This window comes from Zasmidium cellare, assembly GCF_010093935.1.
Source record: "Zasmidium cellare ATCC 36951 unplaced genomic scaffold M409scaffold_45, whole genome shotgun sequence".
NCBI classification, from domain to species: domain Eukaryota; kingdom Fungi; phylum Ascomycota; class Dothideomycetes; order Mycosphaerellales; family Mycosphaerellaceae; genus Zasmidium; species Zasmidium cellare.
This window is the reverse complement of record NW_022986989.1, coordinates 232,652-252,528: the sequence shown is the minus strand read 5'-3', so window position 1 is coordinate 252,528 and position 19,877 is coordinate 232,652. Positions and strand designations below refer to the sequence as shown.

The 19,877-nt window shown below is 52.9% G+C and overlaps 10 protein-coding genes across 10 annotated transcripts; 5 read left to right on the top strand and 5 right to left on the bottom strand.

Moving 5' to 3' along the window:
- Positions 1-282: 282 nt before the first annotated feature.
- On the bottom strand, positions 283-1,391 carry M409DRAFT_28767 (uncharacterized protein; the record flags this gene model as incomplete). The annotated part of the gene is made up of 3 exons (XM_033809174.1): positions 283-667; positions 725-867; positions 918-1,391. 3 exons carry the CDS (start codon positions 1,389-1,391, stop codon positions 283-285), a joined length of 1,002 nt encoding a protein of 333 aa, XP_033661776.1.
- Positions 1,392-2,382: 991 nt separating this feature from the next.
- On the top strand, positions 2,383-3,955 carry M409DRAFT_70180 (uncharacterized protein; the record flags this gene model as incomplete). Its single annotated transcript, XM_033818613.1, has 3 exons — positions 2,383-3,417; positions 3,470-3,585; positions 3,637-3,955. The coding sequence occupies 3 exons, from the start codon at positions 2,383-2,385 to the stop codon at positions 3,953-3,955; spliced, it is 1,470 nt and encodes a 489-aa protein (XP_033661775.1).
- A 66-nt stretch (positions 3,956-4,021) lies between these two features.
- On the bottom strand, positions 4,022-4,843 carry M409DRAFT_28765 (uncharacterized protein; the record flags this gene model as incomplete). Its single annotated transcript, XM_033809173.1, has 1 exon — positions 4,022-4,843. The coding sequence occupies one exon, from the start codon at positions 4,841-4,843 to the stop codon at positions 4,022-4,024; it is 822 nt and encodes a 273-aa protein (XP_033661774.1).
- A 2,212-nt stretch (positions 4,844-7,055) lies between these two features.
- On the top strand, positions 7,056-8,319 carry M409DRAFT_70179 (glycoside hydrolase family 64 protein; the record flags this gene model as incomplete). The annotated part of the gene is made up of 2 exons (XM_033818612.1): positions 7,056-7,114; positions 7,167-8,319. The coding sequence occupies 2 exons, from the start codon at positions 7,056-7,058 to the stop codon at positions 8,317-8,319; spliced, it is 1,212 nt and encodes a 403-aa protein (XP_033661773.1).
- A 384-nt stretch (positions 8,320-8,703) lies between these two features.
- M409DRAFT_28763 (uncharacterized protein) lies at positions 8,704-9,816 on the bottom strand (the record flags this gene model as incomplete). Its single annotated transcript, XM_033809172.1, has 1 exon — positions 8,704-9,816. The coding sequence occupies one exon, from the start codon at positions 9,814-9,816 to the stop codon at positions 8,704-8,706; it is 1,113 nt and encodes a 370-aa protein (XP_033661772.1).
- A 1,202-nt stretch (positions 9,817-11,018) lies between these two features.
- Positions 11,019-12,248, bottom strand: M409DRAFT_28762 (uncharacterized protein; the record flags this gene model as incomplete). Its single annotated transcript, XM_033809171.1, has 2 exons — positions 11,019-12,112; positions 12,173-12,248. The coding sequence occupies 2 exons, from the start codon at positions 12,246-12,248 to the stop codon at positions 11,019-11,021; spliced, it is 1,170 nt and encodes a 389-aa protein (XP_033661771.1).
- Positions 12,249-13,192: 944 nt separating this feature from the next.
- On the top strand, positions 13,193-13,816 carry M409DRAFT_28761 (uncharacterized protein; the record flags this gene model as incomplete). Its single annotated transcript, XM_033809170.1, has 1 exon — positions 13,193-13,816. The coding sequence occupies one exon, from the start codon at positions 13,193-13,195 to the stop codon at positions 13,814-13,816; it is 624 nt and encodes a 207-aa protein (XP_033661770.1).
- A 155-nt stretch (positions 13,817-13,971) lies between these two features.
- M409DRAFT_28760 (uncharacterized protein) lies at positions 13,972-14,892 on the bottom strand (the record flags this gene model as incomplete). The annotated part of the gene is made up of 1 exon (XM_033809169.1): positions 13,972-14,892. The coding sequence occupies one exon, from the start codon at positions 14,890-14,892 to the stop codon at positions 13,972-13,974; it is 921 nt and encodes a 306-aa protein (XP_033661769.1).
- A 230-nt stretch (positions 14,893-15,122) lies between these two features.
- On the top strand, positions 15,123-16,373 carry M409DRAFT_28759 (uncharacterized protein; the record flags this gene model as incomplete). The annotated part of the gene is made up of 2 exons (XM_033809168.1): positions 15,123-15,349; positions 15,416-16,373. 2 exons carry the CDS (start codon positions 15,123-15,125, stop codon positions 16,371-16,373), a joined length of 1,185 nt encoding a protein of 394 aa, XP_033661768.1.
- Positions 16,374-16,671: 298 nt separating this feature from the next.
- Positions 16,672-18,627, top strand: M409DRAFT_28758 (uncharacterized protein; the record flags this gene model as incomplete). The annotated part of the gene is made up of 1 exon (XM_033809167.1): positions 16,672-18,627. One exon carries the CDS (start codon positions 16,672-16,674, stop codon positions 18,625-18,627), a length of 1,956 nt encoding a protein of 651 aa, XP_033661767.1.
- Positions 18,628-19,877: the final 1,250 nt, after the last annotated feature.

Genomic DNA, 19,877 nt, shown 5'->3' with positions numbered 1-19,877 from the left:
CAATCCACGGGTCCACGGAGCGAGGCCGAAGCGGAGGAAGCAGCCAGTGTTGGACAGTCCGCTTCCTGCTGGATTTCGAAGTTGTGTAACTCGATTGCGTGAGCGATACGTTCTGTGTCCCTGATACTCGACGAGAAATCGCTCGCTCTCCACGTATGTGGACTAAGCCGGCTTTTACGCGGTCTGGAATGCCCGGATGTCCTGAGGATGTTGTAAATCAGTATTGAGCAGAGAACAAAGCTCAAGAAAGTATAGTGGCAATGGCCGGCTTCGAGATTGTTGTCAATCGCCGGCAAAGCCACTGTCTTGTGAACCTCCTGCTTCAGTCTCGCTGCTCCTGCTCTGTGTTTGACTCTTGTCCGGTGAATGGCGAGACAAGAATTTGAGCCGCTGCGAAAGACTGAAGCTCCTCTTCTCCTCGCTATCGCGGCTGGCCTGTGATCTGGGCAGGGCAGTGATCGAATCATTTCGAGGGGCGCCACTGATGATGAAGCCTGTGGTCGCTTTCTCCGCAAAGACGAGAAGGTTGGGATACGTTGCGTTGATGATGTGGAAATGCATCTCGACGATCATGATGATGAGTAGGTCTATCGTATCGGCTGTGAATCCGGCGTGGAAGATGTTGGCAGGTGTGAACGTCAGTCGAACGACGATTGCTCCTATCAGGCTAGAAGGCAATGTCAGCTCAAACACAGAAGTACAAAGTCTGCACACTTGAACTCACAGAAGCGAAAGCCCAAACCACAGGATCGCTCTGGTCTTCTTCCACCAATGCATTCGACTCACTAGAAGCATACTGGCAATGGAACTGAAGAGTAGGAGCAATATGGCACCCTGTATGACTCCAAAGGTAATCCAGATCGGGGCCTAGAACTGATCAGCTGGGTGCGATGCCTCCAAATCCTCAAAAGCCGTACACTCAATGACTCTCGACGAGCTGCATATACTGATGCTACGATAATAGCAACCCCGGTGAAGACTGCCTCGAGAAAACATCCAGCTTCCAAGGCAACTCGATGACCACCATCGTCCTCCGCCAGACTCACGAGGAAAAGACCATATGATATCGTCCCGAGTCCCTCCGCTAGGAACAAGAGGACAAAGCTGACCGAAATCGTCCTCTCTACGTCGGGCAAGCTCACGTGGGCGGTCGTACGTTCGGTGTATCGTGTTCCATATCCGTTTTCGACGGCTAAGGCTAGAGTCGCGGTGTAACCGATGGTGACGGCTGTTGCTATCAGGAGCACAGCGTCCTCTCTTTTGAACAGTTTGTTCCACGGCCATCGAGTATGTAGACGTATGGCGACTGATATGATTGTGTAGGCCAGCATCAAGGAGAAGGCCAAGACGATCTTACCTCCTTGCTCGTCCTTGGTAATTCGGGGAGCCATCTTGTTGTGTGTCTAGCAGACGGTCTGCTCATCACTGCTTGCCAGGGCGTGGCATTATCGTCCGGTCTTGAATCCAGTTTATGGGCAGGTGTTCCCTGCGGCAACAAAGTATCGTCGACCAAAACGCGAGCTTCATCACCAGCACTTCCATCGAGGGGTGATGCCCATTTCTAGGCTCCTGAGCTCTTGGATCTGATGTCCAATCTTCTCCATTGTTGGTGCGACCCGCGACGTTTTGCTCAAACGCAATCTTCGGGAGCATGTTTGACTTTCCGAAGGACGATCCGCCCCGATCAGCTGTGTGACAAGCGCCACAACCGCTGAAGACAGCTGGACGGAGATGTTTCGACAACTTTGACGAAGTCTTCACAACTTATCCATCTTCTTCAATTTTCATACTCCACCAACGTATCGGCTCATCTTTTCGCTCGCCCATAGCACCAGTTTCACACCGTGGAGCCTTCGAAGACTCGACCACCTGCTCCTGCCACCCCACGTCGAAAAATCGGCGGGCTTGCAGGAAGCAAACTCAATCTCCCAAAGCAGAAGTTGCGAGGCAAGCGTAATCCTTCACGGTCCGTACTTTCCACGGGTCTGACCGCAACATCTGCTTGGCTGCACTGCTCTTTTCGCAGCTGCAGGGTGCTCATAAAGCGTCGCACTGCTGCGGCTGGACTGCCCCAACACCATATCACCTTGGCTCCTCCACGTGCCATTGCATGGACCTCGACCTGACCTGCAGCGGCCAAGCTCGCTGCAGCAGCTTGCCGCCGTCGGTGCCGACTTGGAATAAAATGGCTGACGACGAAGCGTTATGGGATCTTGGAGACAAGCTGTGTTGAGCCTTCAGCAGACGACTTCGCCCGTCATGGAGCTCGAAAAATCGGCCGGTTTCGACATCGACAATATCGGTCACCATGGCGTGAACGTTCCGGATGAGCATGATCCAGAGAAGATATCCAACGATGCCCTGGTCCGTGACAATGCGGACATGGTCAGGCTGGGCAAGGGACAAGAGTTTGACAGAGGATATCGTATACTCAGCATCACGGCCTTTACGGTCGTCGCTATGGTGGGATGGATTTTTGTACCAAACTCCACGACCAGCGCATTGATCGATGGCAATACTGGTGGCACCATTGTTATGTATTTGGTCAATTTTGCATCGTTCCTGTTCATCACCTTGTCCCTGGCGGAGATGGCGAGCATGGCCCCTACTGCCGGCGGTCAGTACCACTGGGCCAGCGAGTTCGCACCTCCGTCTTTGCAGAAGGTCATCAGCTATACCAGTGGGTGGCTCTCGACCTTGGCGTGGTGCTGCGGGACTGTCAGCGGTGTTTTCCTATCTGGCAACCTCATCCAAGGCATCATTATCTTGCTGCATCCCAACTACACCGCCACTGCCTGGAAAGCTTACCTCTATGCCTTCGCCTTGATCTCGATCAACTTCATCTGCAATGTCTTCCTCAGCAGGAAGTTGCCGAAGCTGGAAGGAATCGTGTTCGTCCTGGTTATCGTGGGCTATGTATCGACGCTGGTCGTTCTCTGGGTACTCTCCACGGGGAATCGGCTCACCACGAAAGAAGTGTTCACCACATTTACGGACGACGGTGGTTGGGGGAGTCTGGGTTTGAGCATGTTGGCCGGACAGATCTTGCTCGTCTGGGGATTGACTGGATCGGACGCTGCAGCTCACATGGCAGAAGAGACCAAACGGGCTTCCAGTGTCGTGCCCAAAGCAATGGTGGCATCCTATATCGTCAATGGTCTCATGGTCTTCGTCATGCTAATTACCTACTGCTTCACATTGGCCAACCTCGAGGAAGCATTCGACTCTCCCACTGGTTTCCCTTTCATGGCCGTCTTCCAGAATGCTACCGGATCTGCATCAGGATCGGCTGCTTTGACATCCATCCAGGTCGTCTTGATCATGTTCAGTGCCATCAACTACATGGCGTCGTGCTCTCGACAAGTCTGGGCTTTCGCTCGTGATAGAGGGCTGCCATTCTCGAGCTGGATTGCGAAGGTGCGTTGTGTTGATCTGGTGTCTTTTCGAGGCCTCTGCTAACGAAATGCAGGTTGATCGGAATACAAACTGCCCCACTCGAGCAGTGATCGTGGTATACATGTTCTCGGTGCTGATCTGCCTGATCTCGCTCGGGAGCTCTATTGCGTTCAATGCCATCACATCTGTGTAAGTTTCACAAATCTTCCGGAGTTGTCCTCGAAACTAATACTCTGTCAGCCAACTCCTTGGTATGGTCTTCACCTACGAGATCTCGATCGGCTGCTTGGTCTGGCGCCGCATGTTTGGGAGGCCTCTACCGAAGGGCGACTGGACCCTCGGTCGCTTTGGCATGCCAATCAACATCTTCGCGATGATCTATGGCATCTACTTGATCATCTTCATACCGTTCCCGATCACCACACCGGTCACTCTGTCGACGGTAAACTGGTCTCCAGTGATATTTGTTGGAATCATTGTATTGGCGGTGATTTATTACATCGTGCTTGGACGCAAGGTGTACGATGGACCAGTAGCGTATGTGCGCTCGACGTACTGAACAAAATGAAGCATGACTTGATAGCTGCGAAGCGCTCGTACCATTCTCTGTCGTTCTGTCGATGTCTCAAGCGCTCTGCTTCTCCTTCAACGCCGCTAAGAAATCTTTCGAGAATTGCTCAGGATGCGATGCATACCCGATATGCCCGCCCGTGAACAACGGCAGAGGCAGGCCCAACGCCTTCGTCAAATTCTCATTTGCCCTGAAATGGAAAGCCTTCTTGTTCGTCTCTTGCGCATTCACTGGCAGCAACTTCGACTTATGCGGCTCAAACATCTCAGGCGTAAACTCGGTGAACGGGTACCGGAACTCCCTTTCAAACCAGTAGTTGACGTTGCTGAAGACGTAAGGTCCAGACCGTGGATCAAACGCTCGTTGGAAGCCTGCTCTCTCCTCACCAAGCATGGTGAAGTCGCAGAACTCCTCGGCGGCTGGAGGAACACCGGAGCGGCGGTAGGTATCATAAATGGACTCGATACTTTTCTTGATCTCCGGGTAATCAGGGTTGAATTGCGCTGCCGGTGGCTCGTGAGCAACAGCCACTTTGATGATGTCCGAATGTCGTTGGAGCAGTCGCAAAGTGACGATGGCGCCAGAAGAACTCCCCAGGACGGTGACTGGCTGGTCAGGAGAGAAGTGCTTTATCAGTGCCGCCGCATCGTCCGCGTCTCGATCCAGCCTGTGCTCGTAGTCTTGAGCTCCGCTGAGGAGACTACGAGAGAAGCCTCGTCTGTCGTATGACACCACGGTGAAAGAGTCTTTCAGAAACTGAGTGAGTGATTGCCAAATTTCGAAGCTCCCATTTGCGCCAGAGATGGTGAGCAGTAGAGGGCCTTGTCCAGCCACTTGATAGTGGAGTGTTGCTCCCGGTACCTCGAGTTCAGGCATTTTCGGTCTGTATCGTGCTTGAAAGGTGGTCTTCTGGCTGCGAAGTCGATGACCTGGAAGGAGTTGTGATGTCTCTGTCTCTAGTCAAGGCGGATCAAACGTAGGCGTCTCGATGTGTACGCCCCTTTATATTAAGGCCTTTGGCAGTTGCTTTTCTCGCCTTCTGTTGATGTTCCGGGGCTGGATCGGGTTCAGAGAACATTGCAGAAACGTGGACACAATCGCGTTCGCTCCTCTCCGCACCAAGTGGGGTCATCCTCCATCAGCTCAGGTCCGGAAGACCAGTCTCGACCGAGTAGCCATTGTGTGTTCCAACTTCCCAGCGAAGACTTCACTAATGAGCATTTCCGTGAAGAGCAGTCCGTCCCCCAAGATCCGAAATGATCTGATGCTCGATGCACTCGAAATAGTTCTTGGCTTATCTTTCCCAGGCGTTCAGCCATCAAGGAATGGGTTGGAAAACAATTTCATGGCTTCGAACCATAGAGGTAAAGGCATTTGGTCGATGAGCATTGCTGTCGACAATCCGCTTCTCGACGATGTGATGATGATGAAGGGATGAGCTGGGAAAGGAAGAAAGAACTGAGACACGTCCGGGATGTATCCGATCCGGCTACTGAATTAGCCGGAATACGAGGTGGTCAGAGCGCCACTCACCTCTTTCAATGTTGTTTTGCATCTCCAACCTTCCTTCTCTCATCTTTATTCCCGTCTCCTCTTCTCTCACCACTGCTACGGATACCTAGTCGTGTCCGGCAGAACTCGTCTCAGTGAATCTCATCGACCCATGGACTTCGTACTCTGATAGCTGCAGGATCATCGAGATTTCTCGGCGTCGGTCGTCACGACAACGGAACATGAGAAGCAGAACAACGAGCTGGGCATCATTTCCTTCCGATCAGCAGTCGCGCTGTGACGCGTTCGATGGCAACCTCCCGTGGTTCGCATCTTGACAATAACGACAGCATGGCATTTTGCGTAATGAACGCGTGCTGGCGTATCAAACTCTAAATCCTGGAAGTGGAACGCAACGGTCGCCAGCATGCCAGCCATGGCTCGTGGCAGAATTTCCTCGCCTCAGTACCGATCACTTTTCCGACAGCGTGCCAGCCAATCTGACGCAATTCGCACACATGGACCACGAAGACAAAGCGATTTCGTTCTCTTTCAACAAAGAAGGAAACTTGAGAAGCTTCAAACTCGGGCTGTAGGCGACTTTGGCCGGATAATAGCAGCGCCCTCTCGACTTGGCCTGATTGATGGAGAAAAAACATCGAGAGCATGCGGATGAGACTCCGAATGCATATGATGGCTGTTTTCTGGCGACCCTGCTCCGAATTGCCCATTAGCCAAGACTCTGCGCCAGCCCACTTGGATCAGCCCGTACCTTGTGAGATTTTCGTGGCTGTGGTGGTGTTGAAGTTCTCTCATCGTTCCAGTACTTCCACCCGCCATGGCGCCGCCGCGTGGTCGCCAGGCCGGCGAACACCCGCAGGATCTTGCTCCAGAACGCAGCGTTCGCCCAGGACTGCGAGTCACAGCGGTACCCACGATTCCTTCGATCCGACGAGGCTGCCATGCGTGCAGTGGTTCAGTCTGTTTGTTTTGTTACCTTTCCTGGCCAGCCAAGGGCTTTCTGCATCGGCTTGAATGGCTGAAGTTTTCACTCTTTCGTGCCTCTATCCTTGGCCTTCCACGATTGTCGTATTCATGATCTCGATCTCAATCGCAGAGACGAAGCACCGCAAGACCTCCTGGCTGTCCGCATCGGAAGTGGCGACATTCTTGGAAATAATAGAAGGGTAGGCCCAGCGTTCAAAAGCTGACCGCACCTTTGCTTGCCTGCTGTTCTCTTTTCAAAATTTGGTCGTTCAGTCTGGTGTGCACGCCACTTCTTTACCACCAACGTCCCTCGTACTTTGCACAGTCAACTTTAGACCTGCCATTTCACCAACCACAACCAGCTCTCGACTCCAACATCAAGTATAAAGAAGGGCGCATGCTGTGATACCAGAACTGAGTACTCGTCAGTATACTGAATCCTTGCCTCCATGCAAAACACATTACTAACAATGCATTTATCAAATCCATTCCGGCTCGCTCTTCTACTACCGTTGTTTGAGCTCGCATCCTCCACGCCTATCATAGTCCACGATGGACTCAAGAAGGAAGACATCTGGATTAGGAAAGAGAATACGCTCAACTCAACCACATGGCACAACGCAAACAATGCATCGTCGGACTCATCAACGAACATCCATGCCACGAACAGTACAGCCTCCAATGATACGGACTTGACAACAATCCGACTGGCCGCCTCTAGTAACCTTCCAATCAACATCGTCAACAAGTGGAACAGCAATAACATCAAAGTGTATATCTCAGGCCTTGACACGAAGGGTGCATTGGTCATGCTGGGAAAGAGTGGTCAATGGGTATACCCAACGACTTCCTCTTCTACGCCTCAACCAGTCGATGACAGTGTTGCCATTCCGCTCGGAAAACCAAACTCGACTCTTCCACTTACTTTGCCTGGATATCTCATCAGCGGGAGGATCTGGATCGCTGTCGGCGGACTGCAATTCTTCGTTGTAGCCACGCCGAACGGACCAGGTCTTGTGCAGCCTTCAGCTGCCAACCAAAACGACCCAAGTGCTGAAGTCAACTATGCCTTTGCAGAGTTGACCTGGAACTCGCAGCTCGGAATCTACGCCGACATTACCGCTGTCGACTTCGTCGGCCTCCCGTTGGGCATCAAGCTAAAGGACAACAACGGCACCACGCAGTCCATCGCCGGCACTCCAGCAAACGCTGCTGAAGTGCTCTGCGACCAGCTGAAAGCTCAGAAGAAGAAAGACGGACGAGGCTGGGATCAACTCTGCGTCTATAACTCCGCCAAGAAGCTCATCCGGGTTCTCTCACCTTCAAACTTGCCTGCAGGCGGGCAAAACCCCTTCGGAACATACTTCGCCAAATACGTCGACGACGTCTGGAATCACTACAGCACCAACGACCTCATCATCAACACCCAATCCAGCCCCGGTAACGTCACCTGCCGCACGAAAGGCGATAAGCTGCAGTGTGCCGGCGACAATCGAGGCTACGCCAAACCCAACAACCGCGACATCTTCGGCTGCAACACCGGTCCCTTCTCCATCCAACAAGGCGACAACGCCGTCCACCTCGCCGTCGTTCCCCGCCTCTGTGCAGCTTTCAACCGAGCAACCCTCCTCGTTCCCGGCGGCAACGTCCAGCCCAGCTTGCCGCCGAGCAAGTACTATGTCAATGACTCTCAACGCCCGGCGGACTCCCGGCCGAGGAACTGGTACAGCCAGCTTGTTCATCAGATCGAAGTCGGGGGACGAGGATATGCTTTCTCGTATGATGATGTTGCGCCGAGTGATCAGGAGGATCAGTCTGGACTTGTGGCGAGTCCGGATCCCAAGCTTTTCACGGTTATTGTTGGGACTTCGTAAGAGATGGAGATACTGGCGGGGCTTTGGCATGGGGACCAAGCATTTTGATTCTAGATGACTTTATGATTGATGTAATGTGTCATGGATGGATGGACGACTTATGGATTCAGAGATGGCATGGACATTGACGGTGGATTCTGATGATACCAAGATTGATGACTATTATAGATTAGGGAATTGAAAATTGAGAGGTATTTTGGGTTTGAAGCCATCTTTGGCATTTTTATCTCGATCTGAAGCAGAACAGCGGAGCATCATGGTGAAAAGCAAAACAAACTCATCATCGCCGTGGGGTATCTCAAATTCAAACCGAGCGCCATCGCTGAATACAAAGGAAAGAAGCCATGACTCGCTCTTCGCGCCCTCCGAACAATCTCAGTCAACTCATGGGTTGGCCACAGCGTTGTTCAACCGCTCAACACCTCGCAGATCGTACTGCATGGTGTTGGCGTCAGTCTTCACCACAAAGCCCTGCTGCAGTACGAGGTTGGGCAGGTCTCTCGTCGTCTGGTGGAGCAGGCCATTTGCCTGCGCATACTGGAGCGCCTGCGTGAGCTGCCCAGCGTCTTGCCCTGTTGGCCAGTTGACAATCCCGTTGATCACATTCTGCAGGGTTGCCGGGTCGTTGAGGGTGTTCTTGCCTCGTGGAGGCTCGTACACGTCTCCGCTTGGCTCGATTGGGTTCCTCACGTCGTATAGGTCGACGTTGTTGCCACTCGAGTGCTGTGAGAAAGGCTGCAGGTCGACATGGCCATTTCGCCGCATGTCAGAGGGGACCGAGCCAGTACCGTACCTGTTGATCGTTGCGGTTCGAAGCTGGTGACGGAGAGCGGCCTGTCGGCGGTCCCACTCTGCTCGGTCGAGGTTACCTCTCGCGTGCAGCATCGACTTGGCCATTGAGCCTGTGGACCACCCGTTGCGGTACAGGCGGAAGAGAACAGTCGGCCACTGGGTGTGATGCGGGAAGAAGGTGAGGAACTCTACCGCAGTGATCACCATCTGCGGGAGTTCACAAAAGCCGTCAACGGCGGTGGTGATGCCGTTGTTGTACCCACGCCCGGTGCGAACATTCCTGTCGCGCTTGCGAGGGCTGCCATCCGCGCCCTGGTCTCCTCCCGACTTTTGGCCTTTGCCACTGCCACTGCCACTGCCGCCACCGCCCGAGTGCGTGATCGTGCTGCTCGCGGTCTTGTGTGAGGTCTTTGATGTGCCATCAGTGGCCTCGGGCGCAGCGTCGGGAGAGATCGTGCCAGTGGCGAAGTCAATGCGCGAGACTTCGAGGTTGCGTGGGTCGATGAGGATTGGTGGCAAGGTCGCGTCGAATGTAGCGCCAAGCTTGGCGGGAGAGAGGGAGTATCCAGTCGAGGTGAGATTGGCGCTGTAGATGGTGGGTTCATCACACCAGAAGACCAGGACGAGATGGCCGGAGAAGTCGGGCGGGCAGGAGGAATGAGCGGCGGCATCGCTCTCGGTGTCGACGCTGCCGAGGCGGGCCATGGTATTCATGGAGAGCTCAGTTGAGAGACTTGCCATGGAGATGGTTTGCGTGTGGAGATGGGTCGAGTCGGTGAGTTTGAGTGTGAAAGTGGCGTTGGTGGGAGCGCAAGCGGGAGAGACGGCGAAGCTGGAGGGAGAAGACATCTCTTTAAGGCGGTATTAGTATTATGTACAGATGTGTTATGCGTTATGTGAGACTTACTGCTTTGTCTTATGTGTTGTGGGAAGAATGTGAATGTTGTGTTGTATAGCTTGAGTGAATGACTAGGCAATGCCAAGGCGCTATAGTAACTGCCGGATTAGGAAGTCAGCTTCAATACCATTGAGCAAGGAAAGGAGAGGAGGAGCGCTGCACTCACGGAGTGTTGTGTACAAGTTTGATGGAGGAGGAAGAGTAGAAAGTGGAAATCGAAGCGCTTTAAGTAGTCCAGCCCTCTGCGTGTGCTCGCTTAGAATCAACCATGAAGCGGCAGTCTGTGCGCAGAAGAATAACGTGCAGCAAACTGCCATTGGCTCAGAATAATCCAGAGGTGCGGTTGTTGGACAAGCGGCTAGATCTTCACCATCTGTAAGGCACAAGAATCACGAGCTCGGAGGCGTGCATGGATTCCGGGAAGGACTAAGCTGTAGGGAGCCTGCAAAGGTGCTCTGGGATGCTCTTGCATTGTGTATAGCAAGCATAACGGCATTGAAACCTGGTGTTCTTTGTACTGGGACATTGAGATTTGCACAAACTTTGGACTCGAGGCCATTCAGGCCGGCTGCATGAAAGTAGCCTCTCTACAGCAGCTTCCTATCGTTCTAGGTTGGAAGACTATACATTGAAGGCTAGTAAGAGGCCTACCAGTATCACTACGGCAAACGTCAAACGTGACTAGTCATCTACGCGACAGGAAACACAGCAAGAATCAAATAGGAACGACTGAAGGCCTTTTCTGAATGTGTTGATCATCTCATACTACCGTGCCGTTGATCGCCCTCCATGCTTTCATTCCGTCTTTCCATGTCCATACTCCCTCTTCACCACGCTTTCCGTCGTTCCTGCCTGCCATGAAACCAATGCGATGTACCAACCAATCTCGAACGCCATAACTCCAAGTAGTCGGATGTTTAAAGCACGCCAAACAACGCAAAGCCCAAGAAACCCAACCAATCAATTCAGCTCGCCTTCCAGAATACAGCCGTGGCGCTGTTGTCCCTTCTCAACCCAGAGCACCTCGACACATCGGACACGTTGGGTTCGCGTTGTCCTCCCGCCACTCATTCATGCACTCCGTATGAAACGAGTGTCCGCAAGCCGTGTCCGAAACCTCCATACCCTCCGTTGGCTCCCAGCAGATCGCACACTGTTCGCTGCCCTCTTCAGCCTGACAAGTTGGGAGCGTGATGATGCGAGGTCGAGGCCGACGACGCCGAGGAGCTTCACCCATGATGTTCGCGAATAGATCCGAGACTCTCTGCTGTAGGGCGGTATCGTTTGTGAGGCGATCGCGGGTGTCGTGTGCGAAGCGGGAAAGAGCGCGGAGTCGGCCTAGGGTGCGTAGCATGGCGTTTGCATGCTCTGTGTTTTCGAGGTCCTCTGGTGATGGATAGTCCGGTCCTAGGTCGTGGCGGAGCTGTTGCTGCTCTGCGGCGGTCAGCTCGACGAGGGTACGCTCGCGGTCAGCGTCAGCAATGAGATGTGCAAGCGCCTTTGGACGATGGCTGATGTTTGGATCCGAGTCCATGTGGAGGTGGGTGAGGCGACCTCCTGGCTGAGCATGCTGAGCGCTGCCCTCTGCGTCGTTGCCCTGCAAAGCATAGTCGCCAAACTGTCGAGGAGTCTCCAGATTGGATGGATCTGTGCTGTACTCAGGGATAGAGATGTCTCGGTCGATAGCTCCAGGGCGGAGGCCAACGAAGGGACCGAGAGCTGGTCTCACGCGATCACTTGGTCTGCTCGTCGAGCCAGTCTCCTGATAACGCAGAGCGGAAGCTTGGTAGGTGTCGAATAGAGAGATCGGGCGAGCAAGTGGGTTGCGGCTGTCCGTGGAGAGATCTTGATGATGACCTGGCGTGTTCTGCGAAGACGCTGGTGATGATAGAGGGTATTCTGGTAGACCATTAGGATCGAGTAGAGGAGTTCTGAGGGTGCCGTTGAAGATGCCTGGGGCTTCAAGTCGTTCGAGACGTGAGGCTTGAGTAGGAGATTCAGATGTCGAGTCTGAAGCTATACCAGCCGAATGACGCTGTGTCCGCAATGCGGCGACCGGATTGCTGCGAGGAGCCTCGATGAGAGATCCGTTGGCAAGAGTCTCTTATCCAATCGTGCCGTTCTCATCTTGGGTAGTCCGACGGTTGGCTGGCTGGTTGATACGTGAAGGGAAGCGCAAACGGATGCCTCGCCAGCGGAAATGGGTTGGAGGGCCGTCGACATTACGACCGCGATCCATGTTGACGGTGGTGCTTGATGTCTGACCGCTTTAGTCTCTGACGCCCTTGCACAGGTGGCGTTCGTGTCGCCGTGAGTGCTTACTGTCGCGCAATGCTGTAGCGCACGTCTGCGCCTATTCGAACGAATCGAAGTGATACTCAGGGGCTTTTAGCTGAGAGAAGACCGAGCAAGTGACTGTTGTCGTCGAGCATGTAGCTGTGTAGGGGTACGAGTGTCTGTCGGTCGAGGACGACGGCCGAAGGTTGCTGGTGTAGTCGAATCTGCTAAGACTCGAGCTTTGAGTCGTGTGTAGTGTCGTGAAGTCAGCACAACAAGGGACGGGAGGTTGCCTGCGGATAGCCTTTGTTGTTCGAGTGTTGTTGCAACAAAGACCGACCAAAGAGGTGTCGTGGAACAAAGCAATTGTGACTCGGCTTGCGCATGAAAAAGTATCTAAAGCTTCCCTGGAGTGGCAGTGTTTGCTGCAGTGCCGAAGTGCACCGAAGCGAACATTCATTCACTCTCTTGGCGCCGCTAGCGAACCTTATACTAGCACGCCTTCCGACTCCGACTTCGACTTCGACTTCGACCTCAGCGTGCCATGCACGACTTCAACAGCAATCAGCATTGATTTCGCTACTGCAAATCGGCGCATGCATGACCGTCGTCGGCACCGCAATTCTAGTGTGCGTGGTATTAGCCATCGTCTGCGTTGAGCTTCCCCCTTCGCGCCGCAAGACCAAGTTGCAGAGGCGGCCGTCCAACACTCGCAGAAGCAAACGCATGGCAGGATTCCGCTCGCCCTTCCGCTTTCCAGAACCATTCGCACCCCTCGAGCAGAAGACGGAAACGAAGTACAAGTGCACACTCAAGAAGCCAGACGGTCAAGCGGTGTGTCCCACCATCACCGTAACCTCACCAGATACTTAAGGAAACACGGAGCTTGCTCGGGAGACCAGCAAGATGGACAGGGCTCACCAGAGTACAAAGCGTGCAAAGAGTCGCGCGACGCTCGCTTTACCACCGAGAAGTTTCACCGGGAAGGAGCGGCGATTGGAAGGAGAGAATGCACCTTGGCAATGCAAACCACCCAGCTACCTCGAGCGCCTCAGCCAGTCGCAGCCACCGCCGATGGCACGGTTGTCGCCGTCAGTGGAGGGAAGCAGGCCAGAAGAGAAGGAGCGCGGGCTGATGAGGGGTGCTTCGCTACCGCCAGCAGAGACGAGCGTGCCAGGAGATGACAGCGAGGTGTACGAGGCCCAAAGCAGCTTGTCAGAGCTATCATCACAGCAAGAGAGTGTTGAGCGCGGAAGACGCACCGCCAGAGGTCGTCGAGTGTCTGTGGAGGATCCGTCCACCGACAGCGACTCCTGGAAGCGCCGCGGCCGCAGTCGAGGTCCACGTTCGAGACCAGTGCCTGGAATGGGTATCAGAGCAAGGGATGAGGATGCGTTCGTCGGAGTGGCTGAGCGAGCCGATGAGGAGAGCTCCACGACAGCAGAAAGCGATGGAGAGCAAGTCAAGGTGACAGCATCAAGTCGTTCCGCCGGTTGGATACCAGCAGAAGATCCGGAGAGTGAGAAGTAGTGAGCAGGACAGGGCACATCGAGGAGGTGGATGAAGTCGGTTTTACATTGTTCCAATACAAATTGTTGGACGTACCGCAGAGCCGCCACCGAAACTTCTGTACATTAGCAAAATCCCCATCGAAACAACGCCAGTGACCGTTAAGTATTCATCGCTCATGATTTTATTTCGTCCATGCCTCCATCCGTCCTCTCTTCCGTCATCTCCTCCGGTACACTTCCAAAGCTAGTCGTAGACTGATTGTTCCTTCGATGCATCATAGGTGACCACGAAGGCCGTCTGCCGTGCAAAGATATCGGACTCGTTGGTTGGATCTGGAAATATTGGAATTCGGTCGCGGAAGTCGCAGAGTAGCCTCGTAGCGGTGTCACCGGACTGCTATTGAAGAAACCAGAACCATTCCTGCTAGGTGGGCGCATGCTGTCCGCAAAGCCAGTGTATGTCGATGGTGTCGGTGCTCTGCTCGGAGGTCTTGACGCTTCTGGAGATCCTGCCTTGCTGGCTCTTCTGCTTCGTGGAGTGTCATATACGGGGGCATCGAAACTGGGCTGCACAATGGAGCTCCTGCGTGCCATGTACAGTGCCTCGCAATCGTCTTCATCATTGATCCAAGAGTCCGCATTTTCAAGATCTCTAGCTGTGCATGTCGTGAGTGAGGCGATACTAGCATTCCGGCTCATCCATTCTTGAGAGGTCATGCCATTCGCAAGATGCGGCTTCAGAGGTGTGGTGGGATGTGGAGTCGGCGTCGCTCGTTCTGGTTTATGACAATCGCGAGCATAGCCAAAGAAGAGATTGAGGTATTCGTGGGCCGTGTTCTGCTCTCGCTCAAGCAAGAAAGGCGTAGAGTCGATGGCAGTGTTTGCGAGTATCCAGATGGAATTTTTGAACATGTCCCAGCTGATTGCCAAGCTAATGGCCACCACTGTGACTGCAAGGCAGAAGAACGATATTCCCAAGATTGCTATAGCAATGGGGATGGCCACGGGGGCAATAATGATCAATCCGAGTAGCGACAACACAAGCTGGAGCATCGTGGCGGAATCGATGCGGAGCTGTCCGCGGGAGAGGTACATGATCACATTTTGAGGATAGAGTAAAGTATAGAGCTTTCCAGGCAAGCCTGCAAGGCAGATATGGCAAGAAGTATCGGAAGAGATGTGGCAAGGAGGATGGAGTGAGGTTTGGTGTTGTTGTGGAGATTGCGGAGGTGGCGAGCGGAGACGCCAAGCCAGTGAACTCAAAATTGACCTCACCTCGTCGGAAGGCTCTCCTTTCACTGATCACCATCGAATATTCAACCATCATGGCCGGCGAAGAAAGCAACGATGACTTTCCGTGGCATCTGGGTGTATTTGATGCCCACTGCCATCCCACCGACACCCTCTCGAGTCTCCAGTCGATTCCGAGCATGCGAGCCAAGGTTCTGACGGCGATGGCCACCCGAGCCCAGGATCAGGAACTCGTGGCCCAAGCTGCAGACCAATATGGAGTCACCGAAGCGGATATGGCTGTTGAAGATATGGGATGGAGGTATGTTGACAAAAAGGTATAGTATCGCTTCTTGGCAGACTACGTGGTGCTTATTCTTGGCTACAGTGAGGAGCACAAAGTCCTGCCCGCATTTGGTTGGCATCCCTGGTTCTCCCATCAGATGTTCGACGAGAATGAATATGCTGGTGCCAGTGCATTGAATTGGGAGCAGAAAGCAGCCCATTACCAAAGTGTCTTGACGCCCAAGTCCGAAGACCACGACTTCCTCCAGGCTCTTCCTGATCCACGCCCATTCGGCCATTTTATCGGACAGACTCGAAAGTACCTTGAGCGATATCCACTGGCGTTGGTCGGTGAGGTGGGACTGGATCGCTCGTTTCGGATACCTGAGACATGGTTACCGGGACAAGCGGAGGAGCGAGACGATGTCTTGACCCCTGGCGGTCGGGAAGGTAGACGACTGAGTCCCTACCGAGTCAGCATGGACCATCAGAAAAAGGTCTTGTTGGCACAGCTGGCCCTTGCTGGAGAGATGCAACGTGCTGTCTCAGTTCACGGGGTTCAAGCCCACGGCATTGTTTATGAGACTGTCTCACAGACTTGGAAAGGCCATGAAAGAAAGGTTGTATCAAAGAAAGACAAGAAGCGAGCAGAAGCTATCGCCAAGGCACACGCAGATGCACCTGAAGCTGGAGATGAGGGCAATGAGTCTGCTGGATCCAAACCGTACCCGCCGCGAATATGCTTACATTCGTTCTCCGGACCTGCAGAGACGGTCAAGCAGTACATTACACCAAGTATTCCCTGTGACATTTTCTTCAGCTTCAGCACCACCATCAATGCCTGGTCAGAGACTGGAGATGGCAAGGTAGAAACCGCGGTTAAAGCTGTGCCTAATGACCGGATTGTCGTCGAAAGCGACCTACATACCGCTGGCAATCGCATGGACTCGTACTTGGAAGAGGCAGTACACAAGATCTGCCATGTCAAGGGATGGAAGCTGGAAGACGGTGTCAAACAGCTTGGATCGAATTGGAAGCATTTCGTCTTTGGGACACGTTAATAAGAAGCATGGAAGGTGGAAGATTTGTGAGATACGATCTTCCTTTGTTTCCTCCTGTCAACACTGACACCCCTGTTTTGTCGTTGAGGCAACAGCCGTGTGAGATCATTCACTCGCAAGACAATGCGTTTGTCTTCACCAGCAATCACATGTTCCACTTAAGAGTCAGTGTTTCGCCTGAACCGTCGCTATTGTGTGTTTTAGACTGCGCGCCTCTTCTTCTATTGGCTGCGCCGTCTATAAGAGCTTTTCTGACGTTTAAAACTTGCACAACATCATTGCAACATCCAACACGAACATGGACGGTCGCAACTACTACCACAACCCACCAACAGCCATGTCCTCTTCATCGTTCTTCGATTTCGACTTCGACAGCAGCTTTCACTCAGACGAAGACGCGCACGAACAGGGCATTCCGACCGCTACATCCACCACGATGACACCGACAAATCAGGCCGAGACCTACCAAAGCCCCCATCTTGCACCCACGCCACGCTACAGTTCCAACCTCGCCCCGACTTTTGAGCGCAACAGCTATCCAGCACCGAGTGTGGTATACAACAACCCATATCCGGCTAGATTGATGCCCACCTACCAGCCGCCTAACTTCCAACCGCGGCCACCTCCAACGCCTATGGCGTCAGTACCGACCATGCGCCGGTCTCCTTACCCAACACAATTTAGTTTCACTCCGCCGCCGCCTTCTATGCCCATCGATCCTGCTCTTCTCACGCTCTCGGACGCCCACTTTGAGCCACTGCTCCCCGGAAATGAGCTGCCTGCTGGTCCGCAGCTGCTTGAAGGCCTATTTGGCAACGCGCTGCCACAGTTCGCAGCCGTGTCAGGCACCGCGCAAGCGGTCAACCAACTGCGCAAAGCAATCGACTTTGAGCACTTGATGGTCGAAAGCAACGTTCAAGGTTTTCAAGAAGCCTTTGTTGCATCCCTGAAGCACCTTCAGGTCACCGGTGCGATTGCCGACCCTGAAATGGTGGACACTGGCAGAGGACGCTTCACGCTGGATGAGATGACATGGTACGAGCGCGGAGCCTTTGGTATCACACCTGCCGACTTCTTGATCGACCCTGCAGAGAGCGTGCAGAACTTTGGCAGTCCACCGTTCAAGGGCAAAGTGGACTTCCTGCTAGGTTTTCTTCGCGTGATGGAGAAGTATCATGACCACTCGCATGGAACCAGCTACCAGCTCGGAATCGTCTCGAAGACCATCTTCGATGAGTTCACAGTGCAAATCTTCCAAACCAAGGAAGGTGCCGAGGCTGCTCACACCGTTTGGCTTTTCCGCGAATGCATTGGCGACTATTCCAGTCCCGATGGTTGGACAGAGTCGTGGCGCGCCTTTGTCGAACGCCAAGGCACTCAAGATACCGGTCAGACATCTTCTAGTTCTGTCTCGGATACCTTCCTCTTCCCCAAGCAACACCAGAACTTCGATCGATCAGGCCCCAGCTACCGAAACACCAGCATTGGCGCCTTGTCACCACCAAAGCGCAAGCAGCGTGGCCGTCCACGCAAGACGGCCTCTCTACCCTCATTTCCCACGACCGCGCCTTCAGCTCACGACATTCCACCTCGGCACAACTGGTCAGGCGCTCAAACCAAGCAGGACAACGCCCATCACTTTCAGCACCTCACCGACGAGGAGATCCTCTCAGGCAGTGTTCACCCAGACGACATCGTCGGCACGCTCATGCTTCGCCTGGTCCCTGCTCACTCCAACTCTGAGCTGCACGAAAGAATCAACGCGCTTTACGCAAGGGTGGATCCTGACGAGCCGAAGAATGTTACAGCTTCGTCAATCACGAAGCGCTGGACTTTGGCGCTGCAGCACATCTGCAAGCGTGATGGGCTGGATCGCAAGGCAGAGATGGATCGCTACCATCGCATGCGGTCTAGCAACGGCATTCCTGGAGGCACGGGTGGAGGTGAGGGCCCGCCTGCTTCGAAGAAACGAAAGGCTTCACGCATGAAGGGAGAAGAAGAAGAAAAGGCTGTCGTCAAGCGCGAAGAATCCCCTGATGCCGATGCCAAGTTCGAAGAAGACGATGACTTTGTCACCCCACCAGCTAGACCTCCCACTTGTCGCCGGCGCATGAGAAAGCAAGTGAACTATGCGACTGCGCTGGAGAATTTCGAGGGGCTTGAAGACGACGATGAACAGGATGGGGACAGCCGTCCGGCCAAGCGGAAGAAGTACGCTGAGGAGGACGACGAGGGCTCCGAGTTTGAGCAGTGAGGTGGATGATTGGGAGGCTTGGCTGCGTCTGCCAATGTGACGAAAGGTAGGAGTAGAGCAGTTTCAAAGACAAAGAACATGTTGCAGAGACCCAATCCCCTGATTGTTGTGTGCTTTTCCAAGTGTCATTACAAAGTTCTTTCTCTCATTGCAAGTAACGTCCATCCCCACGTCACGAGCTACCCGCTGTAGCGAGCCACGTTCTCGTTCTGAAACCCCTCATATTCTCCTAAGTGTGCATATAAGTATGTCTCTGCTGCCGTAACAGTCTTTAACTATTTCTACATCTATAGATTGTCGCGTTACATAATAGTAGCAGTCCTTACTTTGCTATCGATTAATCCGTTACCCCTACTAATCGTTTATTATTCGCTTTACCCCTTATCGGTTATAGGTAGAGGCTTATTATTAGATATCGGCGTACTAAGACGAAACTTCAGCTACTAATAGATTTACTTACGAAGTCTGAAGTCCTTTTTTAACGTAGAGCGTCCGATCCGAGAGTTTCTCCGATAGAGGAGTACCTTTAGCACGTATTATTATTTAGGGTAGATTAGCTCGCCGCTAGTAATATACTAAAATAATAGATATTATCTCTAGACGCTTTCCTTCTTTTAGATCTCTTTAGATTTCTTTTAGACGTAATAAGTCGGATTCTAGAAGTCTCTATAGCGCGTTTTATTATTCCTAATCTATTCTTAGGTATATCTCGTAGGTACCTATAGCTACCCTCCTTTCCTAACTCCTTCTATTCCTCCTATATTCTAATACTATACCGTCGGCTAATATAGATAGGGCTAGTTAGGTACTAGTAGAATACAATTCCGCCGATTAGCCTATCTTATTTCGTATACGCGTAGATCGTAGTAATATACCCCGAACTACTCTCTAGTATCGTATACGCGGTCGACGGTCGATTTAAGAGAAAGCCTAAAGCTAATAATATCTATACCTATAGGAAGAGAGAGCTATAGTTAAGTTCCTAGCGTACTAGGATACTCTTAGTTACCTAGTTCGAGTAAAGTATATAGGTCCGATAGCTTTTAGTCTTATACGCCGGCGGGCTCCGGCGGATAGGCTAAGTAGTCCTCCTAGTAAGAATTAGGCTTAACTATTCTATAAACGGTATCTAGAGCTTAAAGTAAGTACGACTAGCGCTCTAGACTAGAATCGTTACGATATTTATAATAAGGTAGTATACTAGTTTAAGGTTACTAGAGACCTTTTCTAGGACCCGGCTATCCTATAGG